The sequence below is a fragment of the Coturnix japonica genome, chromosome 1 (assembly GCF_054131305.1).
Source record: "Coturnix japonica strain WE chromosome 1, WE-NBRP24, whole genome shotgun sequence".
Taxonomy (NCBI): domain Eukaryota; kingdom Metazoa; phylum Chordata; class Aves; order Galliformes; family Phasianidae; genus Coturnix; species Coturnix japonica.
Window position 1 is genome coordinate 173,052,508 of NC_140663.1, and position 20,220 is coordinate 173,072,727.

General features: G+C 39.3%; 1 protein-coding gene across 15 annotated transcripts in view; it reads right to left on the reverse strand.

Moving 5' to 3' along the window:
• Window positions 1–20,220, reverse strand: part of DLG2 (discs large MAGUK scaffold protein 2) — a 959,079-nt gene that overhangs the window by 826,397 nt on the left and 112,462 nt on the right. For all 15 annotated transcript variants that reach the window (XR_014942266.1, XM_085536516.1, XM_085536515.1 and 12 more), the window contains exon 4: window positions 18,937–19,082. Coding sequence is in view for 14 of the 15 variants with exons in the window: in XM_085536516.1 (XP_085392642.1) it covers window positions 18,937–19,082 (146 nt within the window). In the remaining variant the exon portion in view is untranslated. The remainder of the gene's footprint in view (window positions 1–18,936; window positions 19,083–20,220) is intronic.

Here is a 20,220-nt window from a genome sequence, read left to right on the forward strand (position 1 = left end):
CAAAAGCTGCAGAGGGAAATTAAAATACACCGTAACATATGCTGGAGTTATTGATTTTACGGGACACCAATGTAAACTAATTCATTCATTTAGCAGCTTGCTGGAGTAGGAAGCAACCTGAGCTGAACTGTGCTGCACAGCAGGACACTGACAGCAGCAAAGTACAGAACCTGCCGCCATGCCAGCTTGTAGCCATCTTGTGCTCTACTCAAGTCATGTGTGAATTGAAACAGAATGCAGGTCAAGTTCATCCTTTTCAATGTGCCAATAACAGGAGGAACTCCTTCTGTGACCATCCACCAAAGACTGCACCTTTCTGCTGTACCTAGGCAGAGCTGACAGCTCTCCTAAATGTACTGTGAGCCTCTCACTTTTGGCTCTTGGGAAACAAAGTCTCACTGTGGACCTGAAGAGCTTTTCCTAATTTCGTAATGTCATAAGGAGAAAAAGTCCATAGATGCCGTGAGATTTGCTTGCTTTCTTCTGTACGTGCTAGTTTTATTTCTATGCCTCTTATAGTCCTTGTTATAGGAAGCAGTGGCATTTGGCAATCTTTTGGCAGGAATTAACTTTTACTTGTATCACAGATGACTTAAAACTCAATCCCAGAGCAGGCAATGCTGGAAACTAAAATCAGGAATGTAATCCTGCTGAAGCCAGGCAGTTTCACTTGCTAGGCCTAAATTTCAGACCAGAAAGAATATAGCAGAACTCTCCTCTCACCCACAAAACCCTTTAGGAAGGATGCTGCCTAATCAAGCATTTCTGAAGACCTTTGCAAAAGCATGTCTTTAATGCTTTTGCGAAGATCTGATTCCATGGTAAGGTTTCTGGTTCACACTTTGATGATGTTGAGTTTTGCTCCAGACCACATTGCCACAGATCAGACCTTACAGCTATCCCAGCTCAGGATGACATTGCAGAATGCTACTGGGTCTCATGGAACAGCTTCTGTAAGAATTTCCCTGTGGTCCCTTCTGCACAGTTCTCCCAGTATGACCAGTAAATGGGAATGGGAAAAAAAAAAGAAAAACATGCACTTGGGCACCAATTCTACCATACAAATTGCATGACAAGCATTTGAAATATTTAATTAAAAAGTTACTGAATTCAGAAGCAAGCATGAATCCCGCAGTAATATTGATTTTACTCTAGTAGTTTTACAGTTCCACTTTAACTAGATTAAATTCAACCTTTCAGAAGATTTTATGACAGACTTAAAGAATGTCAGAGCTCAGGAACAGCTACAGGGCCACCGATGTCTTTCCAGAAAGGTCAGGCCCTAACTTCATGCGATCATAAAATCACAAAATCATAGAAAAATAGAGTGGTTTGGGTTGTAAGAGACCTTAAATACCATCCACTTCCAACTCATTTCCAGGCGTTGGTTGCCCTCCAGCATCTCAGGCTTCCCAGGGCTTATCAAACCTGGCCTTGAGCACCTCCAGGGATGGGGCACCCACAGTTCTCTGGGCAGCAGAGCCAGGGCTTCACCATTCTCTCAGTAAAGAAATTTTCCCTGAATCTTCAGCTCAATGGGATTCATTCAGATCCTGAGTCTCACTCTTCACATGCCTTATATCTAAGCCATTGCTCTGTGTTTTGCTGCACATAAAGAATGTGAAACGCGAAGAGTAATTTGGGATCTATTTCTTTCAAATAAAACAGAAGCTATTGCTGAATTCCCTTGAAGGCTTGAAGAAAAGGACTGGAAAAATTAAAAGGCTGAACATAATTAATGAATACTCATTTACTCATTTAGAATTGGCTATCATGCAGCATCTTGGAAGCTAAATGTACGTTATAAGCAGAAAATGGGCTCTGGTGTGAGCTCCATGTGCACTGTGTCAAGCTGGGGGGAAGGATAGAGCTGTTGCTGCAGGGATGTCCCTTCAAGTGTGGAGTGATGACACCTGCTAAAAGTCCCCTGAGCAGTAAAGTCAGCTGCAGTAAGAATAACATGTTAAAGCACATGGTTTGATTCCAGTTGTGCCCATCTGCATAAATCTTATTCATTTGCTCCAGTAGAGTCTCTCTGCATTTAAACACGTATTAGCAAAATCACAACCTTGCACAGAAAATTCAAGCAGACCACAGCTGGAAGTAAATGCAAAATCTTGCAAGCAGAAAACATAAACTAAGTCATTAATTGTAAGGGAAAACATGACAAATAATTTTAAATTAAATAATATTTGCATGATTTTAATTAGCAAGAATAATGTTTATTTTATTTACATAGAAGTTCTGGATACATAAATTTCAACCCACATAGTTCAGTTGCCATAACAACTTGATACATTTATTCTCTTGTGTCATTTTGTATTGCATGAGTGCAGTTTTTTTGTTGTTTTTTTTTTTTTCTTTTTTTTTTAACAACACAAAAAAAAAACCCACACAATTGCTTTGGTTGCTCCAGTTAGCAGTGCAGTGTAGCAGAGCCTCCAATTGCCTATTTACTTCCCCCCTCAAATGGACCCATTTCAATTAAATTGCAATTAATTAACTGCTGATCTTGCATTTCTAGCTGGCTCCCTGAAACAACCATAATAGGAGAGACTCCCTTAATTAATACAAAGTGGAAGAAAAAAGTATTATCCGTAAAATATGGATTCTCCAAGGGTAAATCATTCTTGACCAAACTGGTAGCCTTCTGCGGTATCATGACCAGATGGTAGATGAGGAGAGAGCAGTGGGTGTTGTCTGCCTTGATTTCAGCAAGGCTTCTGATAGTGCCTCCCATAATATCTTTGTGGATGAGTTTGGGTGTGGGATAGAAGAGCAGACAGTGAAGTGGATTGAGAACTGGCTTCCTGGCAGAGCTTGGAGGTTTGTGATCAGTGGTACAGTGTTGGAGGCCTGTAGTTAATGGCATTCCCCAGGAATCGGTATTGAGTTCAGTCTTACTCAACATCTTTACCAATGATCTGGATGATAGGGTAGAATGCACCCCTAGCAAGTTTGCTGATGATACATAGCTGGGAGGAGCAGCTGACACACCTGAAGGCTGTGCTGCCACTCAAGAAGACCTGGACACCCTCGAGACTTGGGCAGGGATGAACATGATGAGGTTCAGCAAAGGCAAGTGTAGAGTCTTGCATGTGGGGAGGAATAAACATCAAGGCAGGTTAGAGGCTGATCTGCTGAAAAGGAGCCCTGTCCTGGTGGATAGCAGGTTGACCAGGAGCCAGCAATGTACTTTTGTGGACAAGAAGGCCAATGGTGTCCTGGGGTGCCTTAAAAAAATCATGGCCAACAGGTTGAGGGAGGTGATCCTCCCCCTCAGTGCTGCCCTGGTGAGACCAAATCTGAAGTACTGTGTTCAGTTCTGGGCTTCTCATGTCAAGATAGGGAAGTGCTGTAGAGAGTCACCTTGTAGAGGGCAACAAAGATTATTAGGGACCTGAAGCATCTCCGATAGAGACTTGGTACTCTTCAGCCTAAAGAAGAGAAGACTGAGGGGGGATTTTATCAATGTTTGCAAATATTGAAAAGATGGGAGTCAGATGGACAGGGCCAGACTCTTTTCAGCAACAGTAAAAGGGGCAATGGGCACAAACTGGAACACAGGAAGTTCCACATGAACATAAAGAAGAAATTTACTTTGTGAGTGACTGGAACAGGTTACCAGAAGAGGTTGTGGAGTCTCCACCACAGATATACAACATTGGCCTTGACACTGTCCTGTGTAACCTATTCTAGGGAGCCTGCTTTAGCACTAAGATTGGGCAAACTCATCTCCAGAGGTCCCTTCCATTCACTACAATTCTGTTATTCTGTGATTATACTGCAAGATGAGGAACTGACTGGAAATCATTGTTCCATACAGCTAGTATGGGGTGACCTCAGATTAGAGATTCATGAATTTAATATAGGTGGAGAAGAACCAAAGCTAGGGCTCTTGTGGATGGCCTTAGCCTTTGGGGAAAGCTCTTCATTTAGAGCTAACTCTGATAGCTTCTCCTTCAGCCAAGAGAGCCATGGCAATTGCTTTCAGTGGACTGTATCCCTCTGAGTTTTCAGGAGAAGCAAGAGTGTGCGTACACATTACCACACAGTTTTCAGGACAATCTTCAGCACAATATTTTTTGCTGTGACAGACAGCTTCTCTCCTTTTGGTTTGAGAAGGGATTTTAAACTAGATCATACTATTCCTCCTTATATGCATATTATGTTAGAGTAAGAATAATATACAAGGTTGACTCTGAAAGTAATACCTCATACTGTGTTATGTTGGCCTACAATGTCAGAGGCGGATGTTGGCAGTAGAGGTTGAACCTTCCCACTAATATTTCATTACATTTCGTTGCTGTGTGACAAGATGGCAGCAGAGGGGCAGTCTGACAAAATAGCATCTGACATGGAAGTGTGTATGAAGCAAAGGTGTGTGATTGAATTCCTCCTTGCGGAAAAATGACACCCTCTGACGTTCGTCAATGCTTCCTGAAGGTTTATGGAGACCAAACAGAGGATGTGAGCACAATGAGGTGGTGCATTTCAGCAATGATAACAACAGTGGGTCACCTCCACTGGTGCCAATTTTTACAAGCATGGCACGCAGGCTCTTATTCATTGCTAGCAAAAAAGCACAGATAGTGGTGGTGACTGTTGAAAAACAAAGTTTTTATAGCTGATAATTTGCTCTATCAGATAGTGTTATCATGCTCTTTGTATCTGTTGAAGTCTCTATGTAAATTAATAGGAGGCATTCTATTTGAAGCAACCCACATGCATACGTATAAGAATATACATATACATATGCAAGTATAATACAGTTACAACAATCTCAAAAAAAGAGGAACATTCTGGGCGCTGCACGATAACATTGCAGGAAATACATTTAAACAGAGAGTTACTCAGGTAATGTGACTGAGTTCTGATTTATCTCATAATGCATTGCAGTTCCGCAGCAGATGCAAGAACAGAAACCAGTCTCCACTCTCCAACACTGGCCCACACACTTTCTTTGTGCTGATACACACATCTAGAGAAAATAAAGGGGAGAAAACTACTCACATTTCACTTGAGATTAACTGAAAATCTCTATGGTGGGTTTCTTGGTGGTGGTGGTGGTGGTTTTTATCCTTGCCAGAAATTTAAGTCAGTCTACTTAATAGCCATAATAAAACCAGCCCCATTTTGAGAGCAAGACTGATATGTCACAAAGTGATACTTAGGAAGACTAAAGGTATTTTACACTAATGCAAGGATATTAAGCCAGTATTAAAGAAAAAGAGGAAGAAATAGCCACAAAATCAAAACCCTGGAGAATACTGTAATGACTTTTCCTTCTTGACAGTTTTGCTGGAAGCATCCTAAACCTTAGTATAAAGAGTATTTGTTTTGGCCAGAGCCATAGGGAGGGGAAGTAAGCAGTGACTGTCTTTCTGCTGGCAGGCTGCCTTGCCAAGTCATGGCTCTGCTGAGCTGCACAATCACATATACTCATGCTGACATGCAAAAATACATACTGCAGCTAAACAAAACCTTTGGCAAAATTCAGTGCCACTTCTCTTCATTCACCATGTCTCCTACAGAGCATTCCAAAATGCTTTGCACGTAGATATATAAAAATGGAAAAGGACTTAAAAAGTAAGTTAAATGGAATGACTCAGGTCATTAAACTGCAGAATACGTCACCCTGTTCAACAAGTGATGATAAACAGAAGAGAATGTAAAGTGGAAGGGAAAACAAATATTCCCTAGATGCTTTGCAGAATGCTGGGTCTCCATGGAGGTGCCTAACAATTTGTTTTGTGACCACAGTCATGAGTTAAATACTGGATAAGGTTCTGTCACTGTCTAGTGAAGAGATGGCATAACCTGTGCTTTCATATGAGGACTACAAGAATTATTAATGCTAGTCACTGAGAAAGATTATTACAAAGTTATAGAACATGCAGGGTTTTCAGTTTCTGTGAGCTTGTGGCTGTAGAAGTGTAGATGTGTGAGGGCAGCTGGAACTGCACTAAATAAACAACACTGGCAACTGCATCAGGAGAAGAGAAGCAAACGTCTCACATAGCACACAGTGCCAAGGGTGGCAAGAGGGATGTTTCTGAGTCCATTTAACACTCCTGTTATATATACTACTATATATCATCCATGTTGTTCCTGCATGTCTCCCTTGAGATTCTACAGGCACAAGAAACTCTCCACGGTTGCCAGCGAAAGCTAATTTTTCTGTAATTGAGAAACAGTGCTCTTGTCACAGTACAATGACACCATGGTCCAGATGACAGTAGTAGACGGGGATCGTAAATGACACATCAAATTCAGTCCCATAAGAACCGTATTTGACTCTGCAACACTTCACACTAAAGCTGTCTGCAGATTCATGCATTAGAAATGTGTCTAGGAAGCCTAGATGTGTCTTTCTGTTCCTTGCTGGGTTATGTGTGCCATCAAGTTGACTGACTCAGGTGTAGGTGTACATATGGGTTAGAGGAATGTTGGATGAAAAGCTTGTTTGAAAATATTTTCACTGTTGATGAATGTTTTCTTGAAATATCCTCTATCAACTTTATATTCTAGTTAAATTGTGAGGAACAAAACAAGCTTTTTTGAGAGAAGAAAATAGTAGGGATCATGCAGGGAAGCAGTATGAGGCCCTTCTGAAGGAACACAGATATAATAGAAGGAATCACACCTATGCAACCCCAGTTCTCATTAGCAGGGGCTCCAGTTCCAGCTCTGGTTGTATTCTGAAGCCTTGGAGAAACACTGATGGTTGTTAGTGCCAACAGCACACAGCTCTGCTATTCTTTGTATATACATACCATTCTTTGTAACCTATTGTGTTATTATCACAAGGCCAGCTTTGCATTTCACTATCTTGTAATCAAAGCTTAAGTTAGGCAAAGACAACTTCTTGATAGCTGTTTGTGCAGCACTGAGTAAAACAGGGTTCACAAGAGGTGTTCCAAGGAGCCACATTCAATTCTAGTATCACACTCTTCAAAGCTTACTGGTAGAAACACATTTTCCACTATTAAGGCAAACAGCTGCAATCAGTCATGTCATTTCAGTTTGGAAACATCACACTGGCTGTTTTCCTGGATGTGGTGAACTAGGAAACTTCCTTCATATATTTGTGACCAGCAATCTGGTCACAATTCATAAAGACAATGCAAGACTTTACCACTGTTTGGCTGGGCTGCAACAAAACACTGTTAAGCTGGGCTTGAAGTCTCTTGTTTTTTCAAGTTCACTACAGTTTGAAGAGCAAGCTTCAGCCCCCCTTTCTGCTCAGCACTGAGCAAGGGTGTCAGACCAGCCTCCTGCCCCTGCAATGGCTGTCACAGAACTGAGCATCAACACAAGGAGCTATTGATCCTGGTCCAAGGGTCACCATAAACTGAGACTGAAGAGCAATATACAAATTCCAATTCTCAAAAGTAACAGAAATGTTCAGTGTGAGTACAGATATGTGTGACAGGCACATTACCTAAGTGGGAATGAAAGCAAGGAAGCCAACTTATGAATAAAGAGACACTGAGTTATGAAACAGCTTTAAGAAGTATGAATGTAACTGCAGAAAATTGGCTGTTTCAAGCAACAGCACAGTCAGCATCCTTCATACTGAAAGAGCTAGATACAAGTTTTCTGCTGACCTAGCAAAGACGCAACTGGGTGCCCTGGGAGCATTTACTGTCAAAAAAGTACAGGATATCTGGAAAAAAATAAATAAAAATGCAACTGATTACGTAAGTGGAGGCATATGTCTTTCACGAATCTTCCTACTCCTTAGGAAGAGACAAAGCTGTTTTGTTACCTCTGTTTTTCCACAAAGTACCACGACACCACAAACAGTGAGAAGACACCAGTCTGATGTAAAGAATGACCTGAAAGCTCTCAGCAGGTTCTTTTAGTCCTTCTCCTTGGGATTAGCGAATTCCAAAACACTGAGAGCAAACTTATTTTAGTATCTCATCAAAACAATAATAACTAATGCTGGCCATTGCTGTTTCCACAGTTTCAAAAGCCTTTTCCAAGAAAAGGGATTTCAGATCCACTAAATGTGTTGCTCCTGATTTAATCTTTTTTAGCTTGTACAGCTGTTGTCTCCTTCAGAACATTTTAAGGCAGATAACTACCTAAAATTACTGACCTACAAGCAAAAAATAAAAATGCAGTTACACGGCTCAGTGTTTAAGAAATTCATGTAGGCTCCTCTATGCTTGTGAAAAGGTCTGGAGAACTTGGAGAACCTGGAAAACCTTCAAAAGTTTGATTTTTCCTTTCAGCAAATAAACTTCATGCAGCTGCAACAATGGGCTGATCACAAGCAGGGTTATAAAATATCCTCTGTTGAAGTGGTGGAACCTACATCCTTGGAGATGCTCAAGTTGGGTGGGGGTCTGAGCACCGTGATCAAACTGTAGGTGTCCCTGTTCATTGCAGAGGAGTTGGACCAGATGACCTTTAAAGGTCTCCGCCAATTCAGATGATTCTGTGATTCTATGATACAATATAAAGGCTGAACTGACCAAAAAGCAGGAAGATATGTTCAGCCAAGCAGAGGCTGGACTACTGAAAAAATTCACATGGAACCATTACTTTTTTTTGTCAACATAATTGTATAGATCTATGCAGGATAATGAAAGAACAAGTTTCATTGAACCTGAGTTTCTTCCGGCACCCGATGTTTAAAAGGATATTAAAAAATTCATATTCATAACTCAGCTGTAAAATCAGTTTTCTGGGGCCTGGGAATCAGCCCCTGACCCACGGGTGAGGCTGCAGATATCCCAGCCGCAGTGCCATTCCTTTATGCTAGCTATACACAGCACCAAACTATCCTTTTCACTACAAGATGACAGAAGTTGAAGAAGCACAAGCAAATTTTCTCCTGATCAAAAGGAGAATGTCAAAAAAGTCATGGCTGTTATGGCAGCAGCCACTTATCCTATGGGACAAAAACAGTATTAATGATGAAATTATACAGTCATGCAGTTCTGTCTGCAGAGTTCCTGTGCTGTGGAGATATTCCTCAGTTTCATAAAAGTTCCATGATGTTCCAGGATAGTTTCTTATTGAAAAAGTCATGAAAAGGTAAGGAAAGTGTGTGGAGGTAAATAGCAAACAGACAAACAAACAAAAAGGTACAAGAATTGATACTGGCAATGGCATGCTCTTGAAGTGAGATTAAATAGAGTGGTTTTTATATGGAAATGTGGAAGTCAACAGAGGCTTCCAACAGCAAGAAAAACACTGTTACAGAAATAAGCTCAGGCAGTGATCTCCATTCAAGGCTGTTTGGCTTGGTATATGGACTGCATAGGAGAAAGAAACATGCTCCTAAAGGCCTTTTTTAGGAAGGAGTAGAATTGATAAGGGTGAAAGCCATGTCTTCTCAGAACAGAAAGATGTACAAAAAAAAACCAAAAAACATTATTCATGATCCACCTAAATCCTATGATAGAAAATAAGTAGTAGCCTCTTGTTTCTGTCCTCTAAACTGGGGCACTTTTCGCCATAACCTGTAACAGCTTGATAGTTAAACGGACAAATAAATAAAATGTACAAGCTGAAAATGCACAGAGGCTTGTGGTTCTTTGTCATGTCACTTGTAACTGCATTATACACATAAAGTATGGAGAAAAAATGAGATTTTGGAGTTGACAGTTTTGCTTTCATTTCCTAGTTTGTTGCCTTTGGGATCGTATTTATTGTTTGTGAAAACCTGCAACTACCTGTCCCACTTTATAAAAATCTAAACAAAGCAGGAAGGATATTTTCTCTTACATATATATTTACCTTACCAAGCATTGATATATGAACCTATCCAAGAAATCACTCTCAGGGTGATCTTTATACAATTCAGAAGTCTTGGGGTAATATCTTCCTTTATTCTTGGGAATTATTGAAGAAACATTTTAATAAAGAAGCATTGGTAGACAAAAGAAATATATAATGGTCTCTTAAAACTCTCCATAGAGACCCATGTCCTTTGCACATGGAGGGCAGTCAATTTTCTGGCTTAGCAGCTCAGATTGGTGAATGATCAGAATTAATAAATGTGTAAGTAAGACAAATTGCTCTGAAATATTTTTAGAGCTAAACTTAACTAGTGTAGAGTCATCCCTGAATATCAATTTTACAGAACTCTTAACAATTTTACAGGGCAAAGAACTATATTTTTAAGAGCTGATGTATCTGTTTTTGCAAGTGGTAAAAATATAACCTCCCAGAATCTTACTAAAAACTTTGACTTATATCACATATACACTGGAGGAGCCGCTAGCTTGTGGTAGAATCCTGTTGGGATATTCCAATATTTTTAAGTAATTTTTTCAGAATATTACTCTGATACAACAACAGGCCTTGTTACAATATAACCCATCTTGGAAAAGAAGATAAAATAAGGTAAAATTATGAGTTCTTTATACTAGATGATACTTTTATATATAGGCTATGATATCTACCATTTTTACTTTGATGCCTAAAGTGGAATTTACTCGATAGCCTGACCTCAGTTCTTATTACAATGGAGACTTACTGCTTAATTAGAAGTGGTTAATATTGAGCCATATTTTCCTCGGGGAAAATTATTGTTTCTAGTCCATAGCAGATGTTCTGGCCTGCTCCCAACCCTTTGCAGATGCAACAACAAATCCCAGATCAGGAAACTGTATAGAGGTTGTTTGATAGGCATATTATACAAGTGAGAAAAAAATAAACATTATGGAGGATGTGGTTCTTTTGTCACTGCTAAATTAGTGTGTTTAATTACAAGGTCCCGGTTCTGTTCACCCTCCCACTAATTCCAGTAGGAAACAATTGTTGAACTGAATAAAACTTCCCTGTCAGAAAGGACATTTCAGACCACTGAGTCCTCTAAAATCTCATGCAAGGCACACTAACGTTTCACTGATATTAAAATAATAAGCAAGGGCAACAAAAGAAAGGCTTTGTTTATGATCATGTCTAGCTTTTCAAGCACAAGTTGATGGCAGAAGGGGAAGTATGTCTGTCTAGGGGACAAAGAACTGGGGACATAGACTGGATCTTTAGGAAATGACACAACATATTGTATTGGCCTTACGTGGATAGTTTTGGTAGTGGAGGGCTGCAGGATTGCCCTCTGTGAGCAGAGCCCCAAAGCTGTTTTACATCAGATTAGAGAGGTGGAAGAAGGTGGGTTGGGGAAAGGTGTTTTTAGTTTGCTTTTAGTTCTCACTGCTGCTTATCTCAACCCAGGAGCCTTTACTTCATCATATTTTCTTCCCCTGTTCCATCAAGGAGTAGGAGTGAGAGAATAGCATGGTGGTGCTGTGCTGCCATCATTGATAAACTCATAGAAAAAGAATCATAGAGTCATAGAATCATTACCATTGGAAAGACAACTAAGATCATTCAGTTCAGCTGTCAACCCATTCCCCACCATGCCCACTAAACCATGTCTTTCAATGCCACATTTCCACATTTCTTGAACACTTCCAGGGACAGTGACTCCACCACTTCACTGGGCAGCCTGTGCCAATGCCTAACACGCACATAGCTATACTCTCAGCATCAGGTCCTCATCTAAAAATTCTCCTTCTGTAGAAATCTGAGATAAGGAGGAGAGAATCCCATGCTCTGCAGCATTTCTATCCCACAGGATGACACTGTTCTGTATCTGTATAACTTCTTGGTTTGAAATGAAAACATTAACTGACCACATTAGAACACGCTCAGAAGCAAGTCTAAGATGACATTTAACAGACGCGCTGGCACTCATGTTATTGACAAGCTACAGAACAAATAACAAATTTATAAATAGAGACTCAGCATGGATATCCAGTGTGGGTAAGACATTTAGCTGCAGCTACTTATAAATAATGTTTTAATAACACAGTGACTTTGCAGTTACCCATTTCTAAACATTATAAAAGCACTTGAAAAGGCAAGTGCATAAAATAATCTCTGCAAATGAAGCATACCTTCCTATTAATGCACAACAAATAAAATTGTCAAAATATTTTCTAAAAATATCCCCATGAAGTCAAGGTCCAGCTTTGTTTTAACAAATATCTAGTTATGGGTGTTACATATTCTTGGGTGCAAAAGGGACATAAAGCAGAAATACATGAACCAAGATGTCACCACTAACATACCCTATAAAAAGACTTCTGTCTTCTTGAAGGAGAACGCAGTGCCAAACAGAATTGGCTAAGGCACAAAATCCACCCACAGAAATAAATTGCATTTGATCAGATAAATGTATGCTGTAGGAGCTAAATCTAGAGAAAAAACTCACATAAAATTGAATGCCTTGAACCTTTTCAATGAAACATTATTGTTGATCATACCTAATGGCTTTTGCATATTAAATATCACTTAATGACATCCGATTTGGCTCTTGGGAGTAAAGGAGTAAACCAAACCATATAATTTGTAGCTTTGGTGCAGCTTTATTCAAGATACACCCAGTTAACAAAAAAAGAAAATAAACCAAAAATCCAGAGAGACTGATTTTTTATATGCACATATAGAAGGGTCTTGCATCTTTAAGTCTTTTAGACAAGCTGCCAGTGTGAAACAGATTAATGGTTTGATAATTGCACTGTGCAGAAGATTTTTAAGTAAGGGTTTTACTGATGGAACTTTTAACAAGCTGACTTAAAGGACAGAGAAGTAATTATGATGTTTATAAAAGCTGAGCACAAGCATAGCAGGCATTCCTGAAAGCAAGCAGGCATAGGAGGATTCATTTTGCATGCTGCATTTGACTGTCTTTGCAAAACGAGCTATGAAACCTAAGAAATGCATAGAACAAGAGGAATTAAATGGGAAGCTGGAATCTTTGGAGACTGTCTTGAAGCGATGAAATCACACTAAGCTGAATGGAGATTGTGTGCGTGAAATCAGTGTGCAATGATCAAACTTGCAGAGAAATTGCAAATGATTCTCGTTCAGTAAGCTGAAAATGTCTGCACCATATGCCCTATAAGAACAGTCTTTCCATGCCACGGTACAGGGACAAGCAGACCTTCACCTGCCAGATTTATATGTAAGACTGACAGCCAACTGTTTTTCTCCTTTACCTCAATTTTCCTCCTGAATAAAGGTCAAAATACTGCTGACCAGAAATATGAAGCAGTGGACATCAAGCTAACAAGAACAGAAGTTAAAACAAGGCTAAATTTATGACTTATAATGAGCCTCTGGAGCTGGGCACACGCCTCTGGCTTCAAGCACTGTTGTCACAGAGCAATTCAATTTTTGTTTTACCAGATGGATACCTCCATCTAGGTACTTTTATGTTCTCCATTATTGCATTTCCAGAGCATCTCGGTTTTAATTGCATCTATCTACACAGTTTTTAAGGGAGAGGCATCCTTTATCCAGAGACTGTTCAACACAATGCAGTGTTCTGAAAGGGAAGAAGTCTTTTTCCAAGGCAATTGACCATTTGCTAAGCAGATGAACCAAGCTCAGCCCTGTACACCCCTTCTCAGACACCAGGAACCAGCTGATCTTAGCTGCACAGTTGCAAAGCTCTGACAGCAGAAGCAAGCACCGTTCCCCAGCCTTGTCTGTAAGTGGGTAGGGTGAAAGCACTCTTTTGATAAGTGGAAGACCTCAGCTTAAACCATATCCAGCTGAATCACTATCTTAAATTTCCTAGGGGAAAAAATAAATCAGCCCTTTCACCAATGGGGACAGTTTAAGAGCCCTCATTTCAAGAACACACTTTCAAGCTGTGAAAACTGGTCATACAGCTCTGGTACAATGAAGTAATGAGGCTCTTTGGCAGCAATCAAACTGCAAACAAATCCTGTCTTCATGATTTCCAGCAGCAGATTGGGCACATCCCCAATCAGCATGCTAGCTGCGGTGAATACTGTGCTGAATGTTTATAAAATAAGGTAATGCTGAGTTTCCTCACACTGAATGCTTTCTGTGCTTCTGGTCCAAACAAATTAAGATTAGATTTGCAAAATGGCTAAAACACTATTATAGATGCATGCCCCTTTCTTACTCCTCCCTGAGCATCTGCTCCAGGCTTCTGCTACACGGACAATATAATGTTCACTTGGTTTAAGCCAATGCAGGCATTTTATTACTGTGACTTGAAATGACTCAGCTTAAAAGTGGTAGGGATCCTCAGACCTCTGGGTACACGTTATCTTCTTAGTGTTGGCTCTCCACAACCATCTCCTCAAGGTAGCTACTTGGCATCTGGTTGTTTCCTAAAGACGCGTGTCTGAAGCATATCAATCAGCTCAATGCCTGAGCACTATCAGCATCCACAGACTGCATGTTGCTGGCAAACCTCCTCAATTAGGCAGTCTCAGAACGCACTGTCTGCTATGTGCCATCAACCCTTGAGCTGAATGCAGCATCCTGCTTGTTCTAGTATTCCCCCAAAAAAGTGTAAGAGAAAACAAAGCTCCTGTAGTAGTGCCCTATACACTATGCGTTTGAATCAGGTATCTATTTTCTGTTATGCTTTATGCATAACAGAATAATCATGGTAGTGAAGGGATGAGAGAAAAACAGGAAGAAGGGATTTGAATCTATTGCTCTTCAATACTGATGATGGGGCACCTGCTGAGGATGGAGGATTCCACCCTTGGATATGCCCAGGAAAATATAATAAACAATACATAAATACTAATCAGAACAAAAAACAAAGAAAAGTCTCTCTACAGCAAATCCAGTTAACCTTGAAGCAGTAGAGTCACATGTCAGTATTATGTCCCAATAAAGACTGGATTATTCCACATCAGCTGGAAACACTGCAACAAGAAAGAGCAAAATCATATCTGCTGGTGCAATGCTTAGTGAACTGTCTTGGATAGCAAAAGCATCGTTACTCACACTTCTCTGGCTAAGAAGGGAATATGGATTTCCCACATCCTTGGAGAAGACTCCAAGTAAATAACTTCTTTGTAAGGAAAGTTTTATCAGCAGTGCTTTTACATGCTGCAAAATAAGTCTTTCAGGACAGGAGGGAATAAATTACCTGGAAAAGTTATGGTTTTTCCATAATGGGAGGTTTTAAAGAACAAGCAAGACAAAAATTTTAGGAACTGTTCAATTACAGTTGATCTGTCTTACATCAAAAGAATGGACAGCATGATTTTTTAGGGCTTCTTCAGACCTATATTCTGGAGTTCTGATACCACAGATAACTTCTTGGACTTTTCTATTTATTACTTGGCATGGAACATGTAAGAGCCTTAAAAAGTGGAGCCCAGTAAACAATTTATTGAATGGTGAATTTGCCCCAGAACAGTTTCACTGGTTCTAAAGTGGATTTTACCAACTTGGGATTACTGAAGGGAAAACAACAGGAGTAGATTCACACACACACACACACACACACACAAAAAAAAAAAAAAAAAAAAAAAGTCATACATATCCTTCTTCCTTTCTTATTCCCTAGCACCCACCCACTGAAAATATTTTGATCCAGATACATTACAATATATATTCAATCTCTGTACTGGGTGAAATGCAAAAAATAATATGATGGTAGGAAATATTGCATCTAGAAACTCCGATGCCATCTATCATTCTTATATAAAACAAAGAACTTAGTAGTAAAGTGTGAATCAAAGGTGTTGTTTAAATACACATCAGAACATTTAATGATTTCATGAGGGACAGCTGCTCCTTCTGGGTCAATACCTGAACAGTACAGAGTTTAACAGGAACAGGCATATGAAGAAAGCGGTGAGAACAAAAAAGCAGTAGTAATTAACACTGGATCCCAGCATGGTTTGGTAGAGCACTAAAAACAGTTGCACATTGTGGTATCATTCATATTAACCTGGGTGTAACTGATTCTGGCATATATGGCAACCTAAAAAATTTCCCTGAATTCACAATATGCTTTTTCAAAATCACTGTCCCAGAGTCAGGGACATGTCTGTCTTCTGAGGCACCCTCTGAGAATGACAGGAGTTAATAGGATGGATTGTGGCTCTTTCATTAACTGACAAAGATCCAGACTCTATAAGCTGTAAGGTCAAGCATCAGTTTAATGAAGGCCACTAGAGTGAGCATAGGTGACAGGAGAGAAGGTTTAGAGACTGGCCATCTCTGTGAAGCCAAGGGAAATCTGCACAGTGTAGCAAACATCAAATCTAAAAAGTTTTCTATTAGCTAAAAGTCAACATATGGGAAAAGTAAATATATCAACACAAAGGAGGGATCACCTGGACAGTGAAAGCTGGTTGCTTTTTTTGACTTACAATTAAAACTGGAACATAAATACAGGGGAAAAAATGTACCAGTTTGAATAGAAAATTAACAAGGAAGGTTTCAGTAAAAAGTAAGGCACGAAAAGAGCCTGGCCTCTGGACTGAATGAATGTTATTTGGAATTTACTGCATAGGAACATTGCATAAAATAAGGGTGTTTTTTTTATCATAGAAGCATGGAATCATAGAATGGCCTGGGTTGAAAATGGACTTAAAATTCATCCAGTTTCAACCACACTGCCACAGGTAGGGTCACCAACCACTAGACCAAGCTGCCCAGAGTCTCTCATCCAGCCTGTATCATGTTTGGGGCATTTAGAGGACAGCAAATAGGAAAGTACAAAACCATCCATTTGCATAAGGAACTGACCACGAATAAGAATTTATGTCATAAATTATCCAGCTACATTTTCATAGGGAAATTCTCATGGAAAACGACATACTGTCTGGGATTAGTACAGCAGCCATATTCAGCATGTGCTAATCAGTTCTGATTTGAAACTGCTCATAGTATGCTGTCCTCTGAAAAGGAAAAAACAAAAGCCTACACTTGTAGTCTGTTTTGACCACAACTAATTACTTAAAGCGTATATAGGTATGCTTTTCAAAGGGAGTGAATTCTTCAGGCTCTCACTACACAGTTTACAGGCAGACTAAAAATTAAGAAATGAAGGTACCCTGAACACTGACTGCCAGCCTCCTAGATTGAAACGGTTGTTCTAGTTTCAAAACAACAGTTTTCTATTGTTTGAAGGAACTGAGCTTATTTAGCTTGGAGGAGGCTCTGGGGAGACCTCATTGTGGCCTTCTAATATTTGAAGGGAGCATATAAACAGGAGTAGGAATGGCTGTTTACAAGGGTGGATGGTTTTAAACTAAGACAGGGGAGGTTTAGGTTAGATATTAGGAGGAATTTTTTCACCCAGAAGGTGGTGATGCACTGGAACAAGTTGGCCAGGGAGGTTGTGGATGCCCCATCCCTGGAGGCACTGAAGACCAGGCTGGATGTTGATTTGATCTGCCAGGCAGGGGGGTTGGAACTTCATGATCCTTGAGGTCCCTTCCAACCCGGGTCATTCTGTGATTCTGTGTGATGAGGCTCTGGGCAGCCTGGTTTGATGGCTGCATATAGCAGGGGGTTGAAACTGGATGATCATTGTGGTCCTTTTCAACCCGCGTAATTCTATGATTCTATGATTCTATGATTCAATGATTCTATGATTCTATGATTCTATGATCATTTTCATTGTTAGCAAAGTTTAGAGTTAGTCCAATATATTCCTTTAATATCAGAACAGGATTTGGAGCTTAAATTCCTTTGGATAAAAGCAAGAACTCACCCCTTAGACAGCAGTGAAGCTGTGGAAGGTGGGTTCAGTGTCAAGCCCTTTGACTGAAATAAAAAGAGAGTATATTTTCCACAGTCTTTTTCAGATACTTCAAGAGATGACGTGCTGAAATACCAGAGCAACTTTATAAAATGTGCAGCTTTGTGAGGGAAAAGAAAGGCGGAGACCATCCATCTAGTAGTGTCTTCAGACTGACTGTGTTAAATCATTCATGGGATATAACCTACATTAATGTTAAGACTCATTTGTTCTAATTTCACTCAAAATCTGAATGCTTGCTCTCATTAACTATGAAAGCTTCTCTAGCTAACTAATTTTTACAATACATTTCTTCATTTCTTCAGAGAATTTTGTTCTAGTTCCCTGCAATTATGATTTGTCTTTTTAAAGAGTTACGTATAATGTGTCATGTATAATTACATTTTTTTTTCCTGAGTTTTACATTTTTTTTTTAATGAGGTAAACTCTTTTAAATAAATAGTGATACTTTTGGAAAGTGTTGTGGACAACTACTAAAATTCTTCTCCCTACCAAAAATGGGATTATTTATGAATTTCCCTTATCTTTTATTCTGGTGTGGAGGTTTTGCTGTTCATGACCGCTCTTATTTTTGTCTTGCTATTTAAGAACAAAATAATCTATTGGTTTGTTTTCCATTGTTGGGGTTTTTTTTTGGCAGGTTGAGGAGGGTTGTTTGTTATTTGAAGATAAAGATTGGTTGTTGAGGTACAAACATGTGACTAGACAATTAATTCAGATTGCTAATTCAGTTAATAATCTTGAATTAGGCAGAGGCAGATTAGAGCCAGCGGTGATGAGGAGGTCCCTGCCTGTGACGTGGAGGTTGGAACCACCTTGAGGTCTCTTCCAACCCAAGCCATTTTATGATTCTAAGAAAGATTTTGGATCCTTTCATTGGCTACAGAAGAAAATCGAAGTTGTATAACCAGCTTCTACGTGTCTATTTCTCATACATAAGTGATTTTGGCTGACAATTATGCTCACTTGAGCCACACAAAAGTACAGCCCAGTGTCAGTCACAAACACGAAAAGTCCTATTATAATTTCTACACAGGGTATAATCACTAGAGTGTTAATAACATCACCTGTAAGTTGCAAGTAATGGAGATATATTCTCTTTTGAGGGCAATCACACATACCAAGTATCATGTAAAATACACCAAGGATGAGAAAAGGTTTTTTCTTCTCCTTTGACAGATGGCACTTGGAAGGATGAAGGACATACTCAGAATCAGAAAGATAACACAATACATCTTCTATATCTTCAACTAATTCGTTAATTAAGGCCCCTCTTTCAATCTTAAGTCATTGCATGGTATTAGTCAGGCTAACACATTATACATATTTTCATTCTTTATCTGCCTAGTTACCTCTTTGCTTTTCTGAAGATTTTCATGGCCTGTAGCAGGAGATGTTGTCTTCTCCCATTTTTCTGCAACTTCATTTGCTTCTTCTATCTTTTGCTCACAGCTTTTCTGGGAATTTAGCAGTGTCACTTCATAAAATTCTTGAATATCTGTTTGTAAAGAGAAAAAGTAAAAGACATTATTTGATATGTCAGCAATGAATCCCTGGTGTTTATCTCTGGCTGATGCATATTTACATGTTTTCTGAAGATACATCCTAATGATAAACACATATAGCACTTCTAGCAGAGAGAACCACAAATTTGGTTTCTAAAATGTCAATGAGATCTCTAGGGCACATTCTCATTTTTTAAAGAGGCTCTTTAAAACCATTTCAAAGTAAAGGAATAATAATTATCAGGAAAGATTCAAGAAACTTACTATATGTATGACCAAACTAAACAGGTAGAACAGACCATAACAGAGGTGTAAATAAGTCACTGATCATTTTGATGAGTAAACTAGAAATTTGCAGGGGTAAAATACTGTAATAGAAATTCATCAGATACCTGCCCCAGACATCTGGCCCAGCTACAGGTGCAATTGGGATTTTTTGATTAAATGGGATACAGAACTTTGTGGGCTAATCACTTCAATTGCTTCACTTCAGAAGTGGCTTAATGCTGGTTTTCAGTCAAAAGTAAGAAATCAGGTCTTTATATCCTGTTCACATGTTTCAGGGAGAAAGATTACATTTACTTTATACTCTGGAACTTCTAAGGGAGGAGTGTCTTTAAAAAATACTATGCTTTTATTAAGTATCTCCCTCCAATGTCTGCTACCTAAGGTGTAAAGAATGTAGGGAGGCATAATTCTCGAGAGGCAATTGTCAGGGAAAGCAGAGGAGACAGAAACCATTCTGGTCTTTGGTAAAGAAAATTATTTCCAATAATTTATATTTCATATTTCTATATGTTATATTTCATATTTAATTTCACCATTTAACTTAGGAGCCACTTACAAATTAAAAAGCTATGGGACAGCTGCAATGAGTGTGGGAGTTCCTCTGTTCTTGCTGAGAGGCCTTCTTACCATCACTTTGAATTTGTAAACCGATGCAATACGTTTCATTTCCAGCTCAATTTGTATTGTTGTTGTACTGAATGTAAAACACACCCAACTAATACACAATTATCTCTATAGGAGTACTTTGCAGAAAAAACTAGAAATTGCCGTCTGGTAGTGCTATTCTTGTGGCTCAGTCATTGTTATCAGTGTATTAATTGGATTGATGGTAGCCAGTTAAGG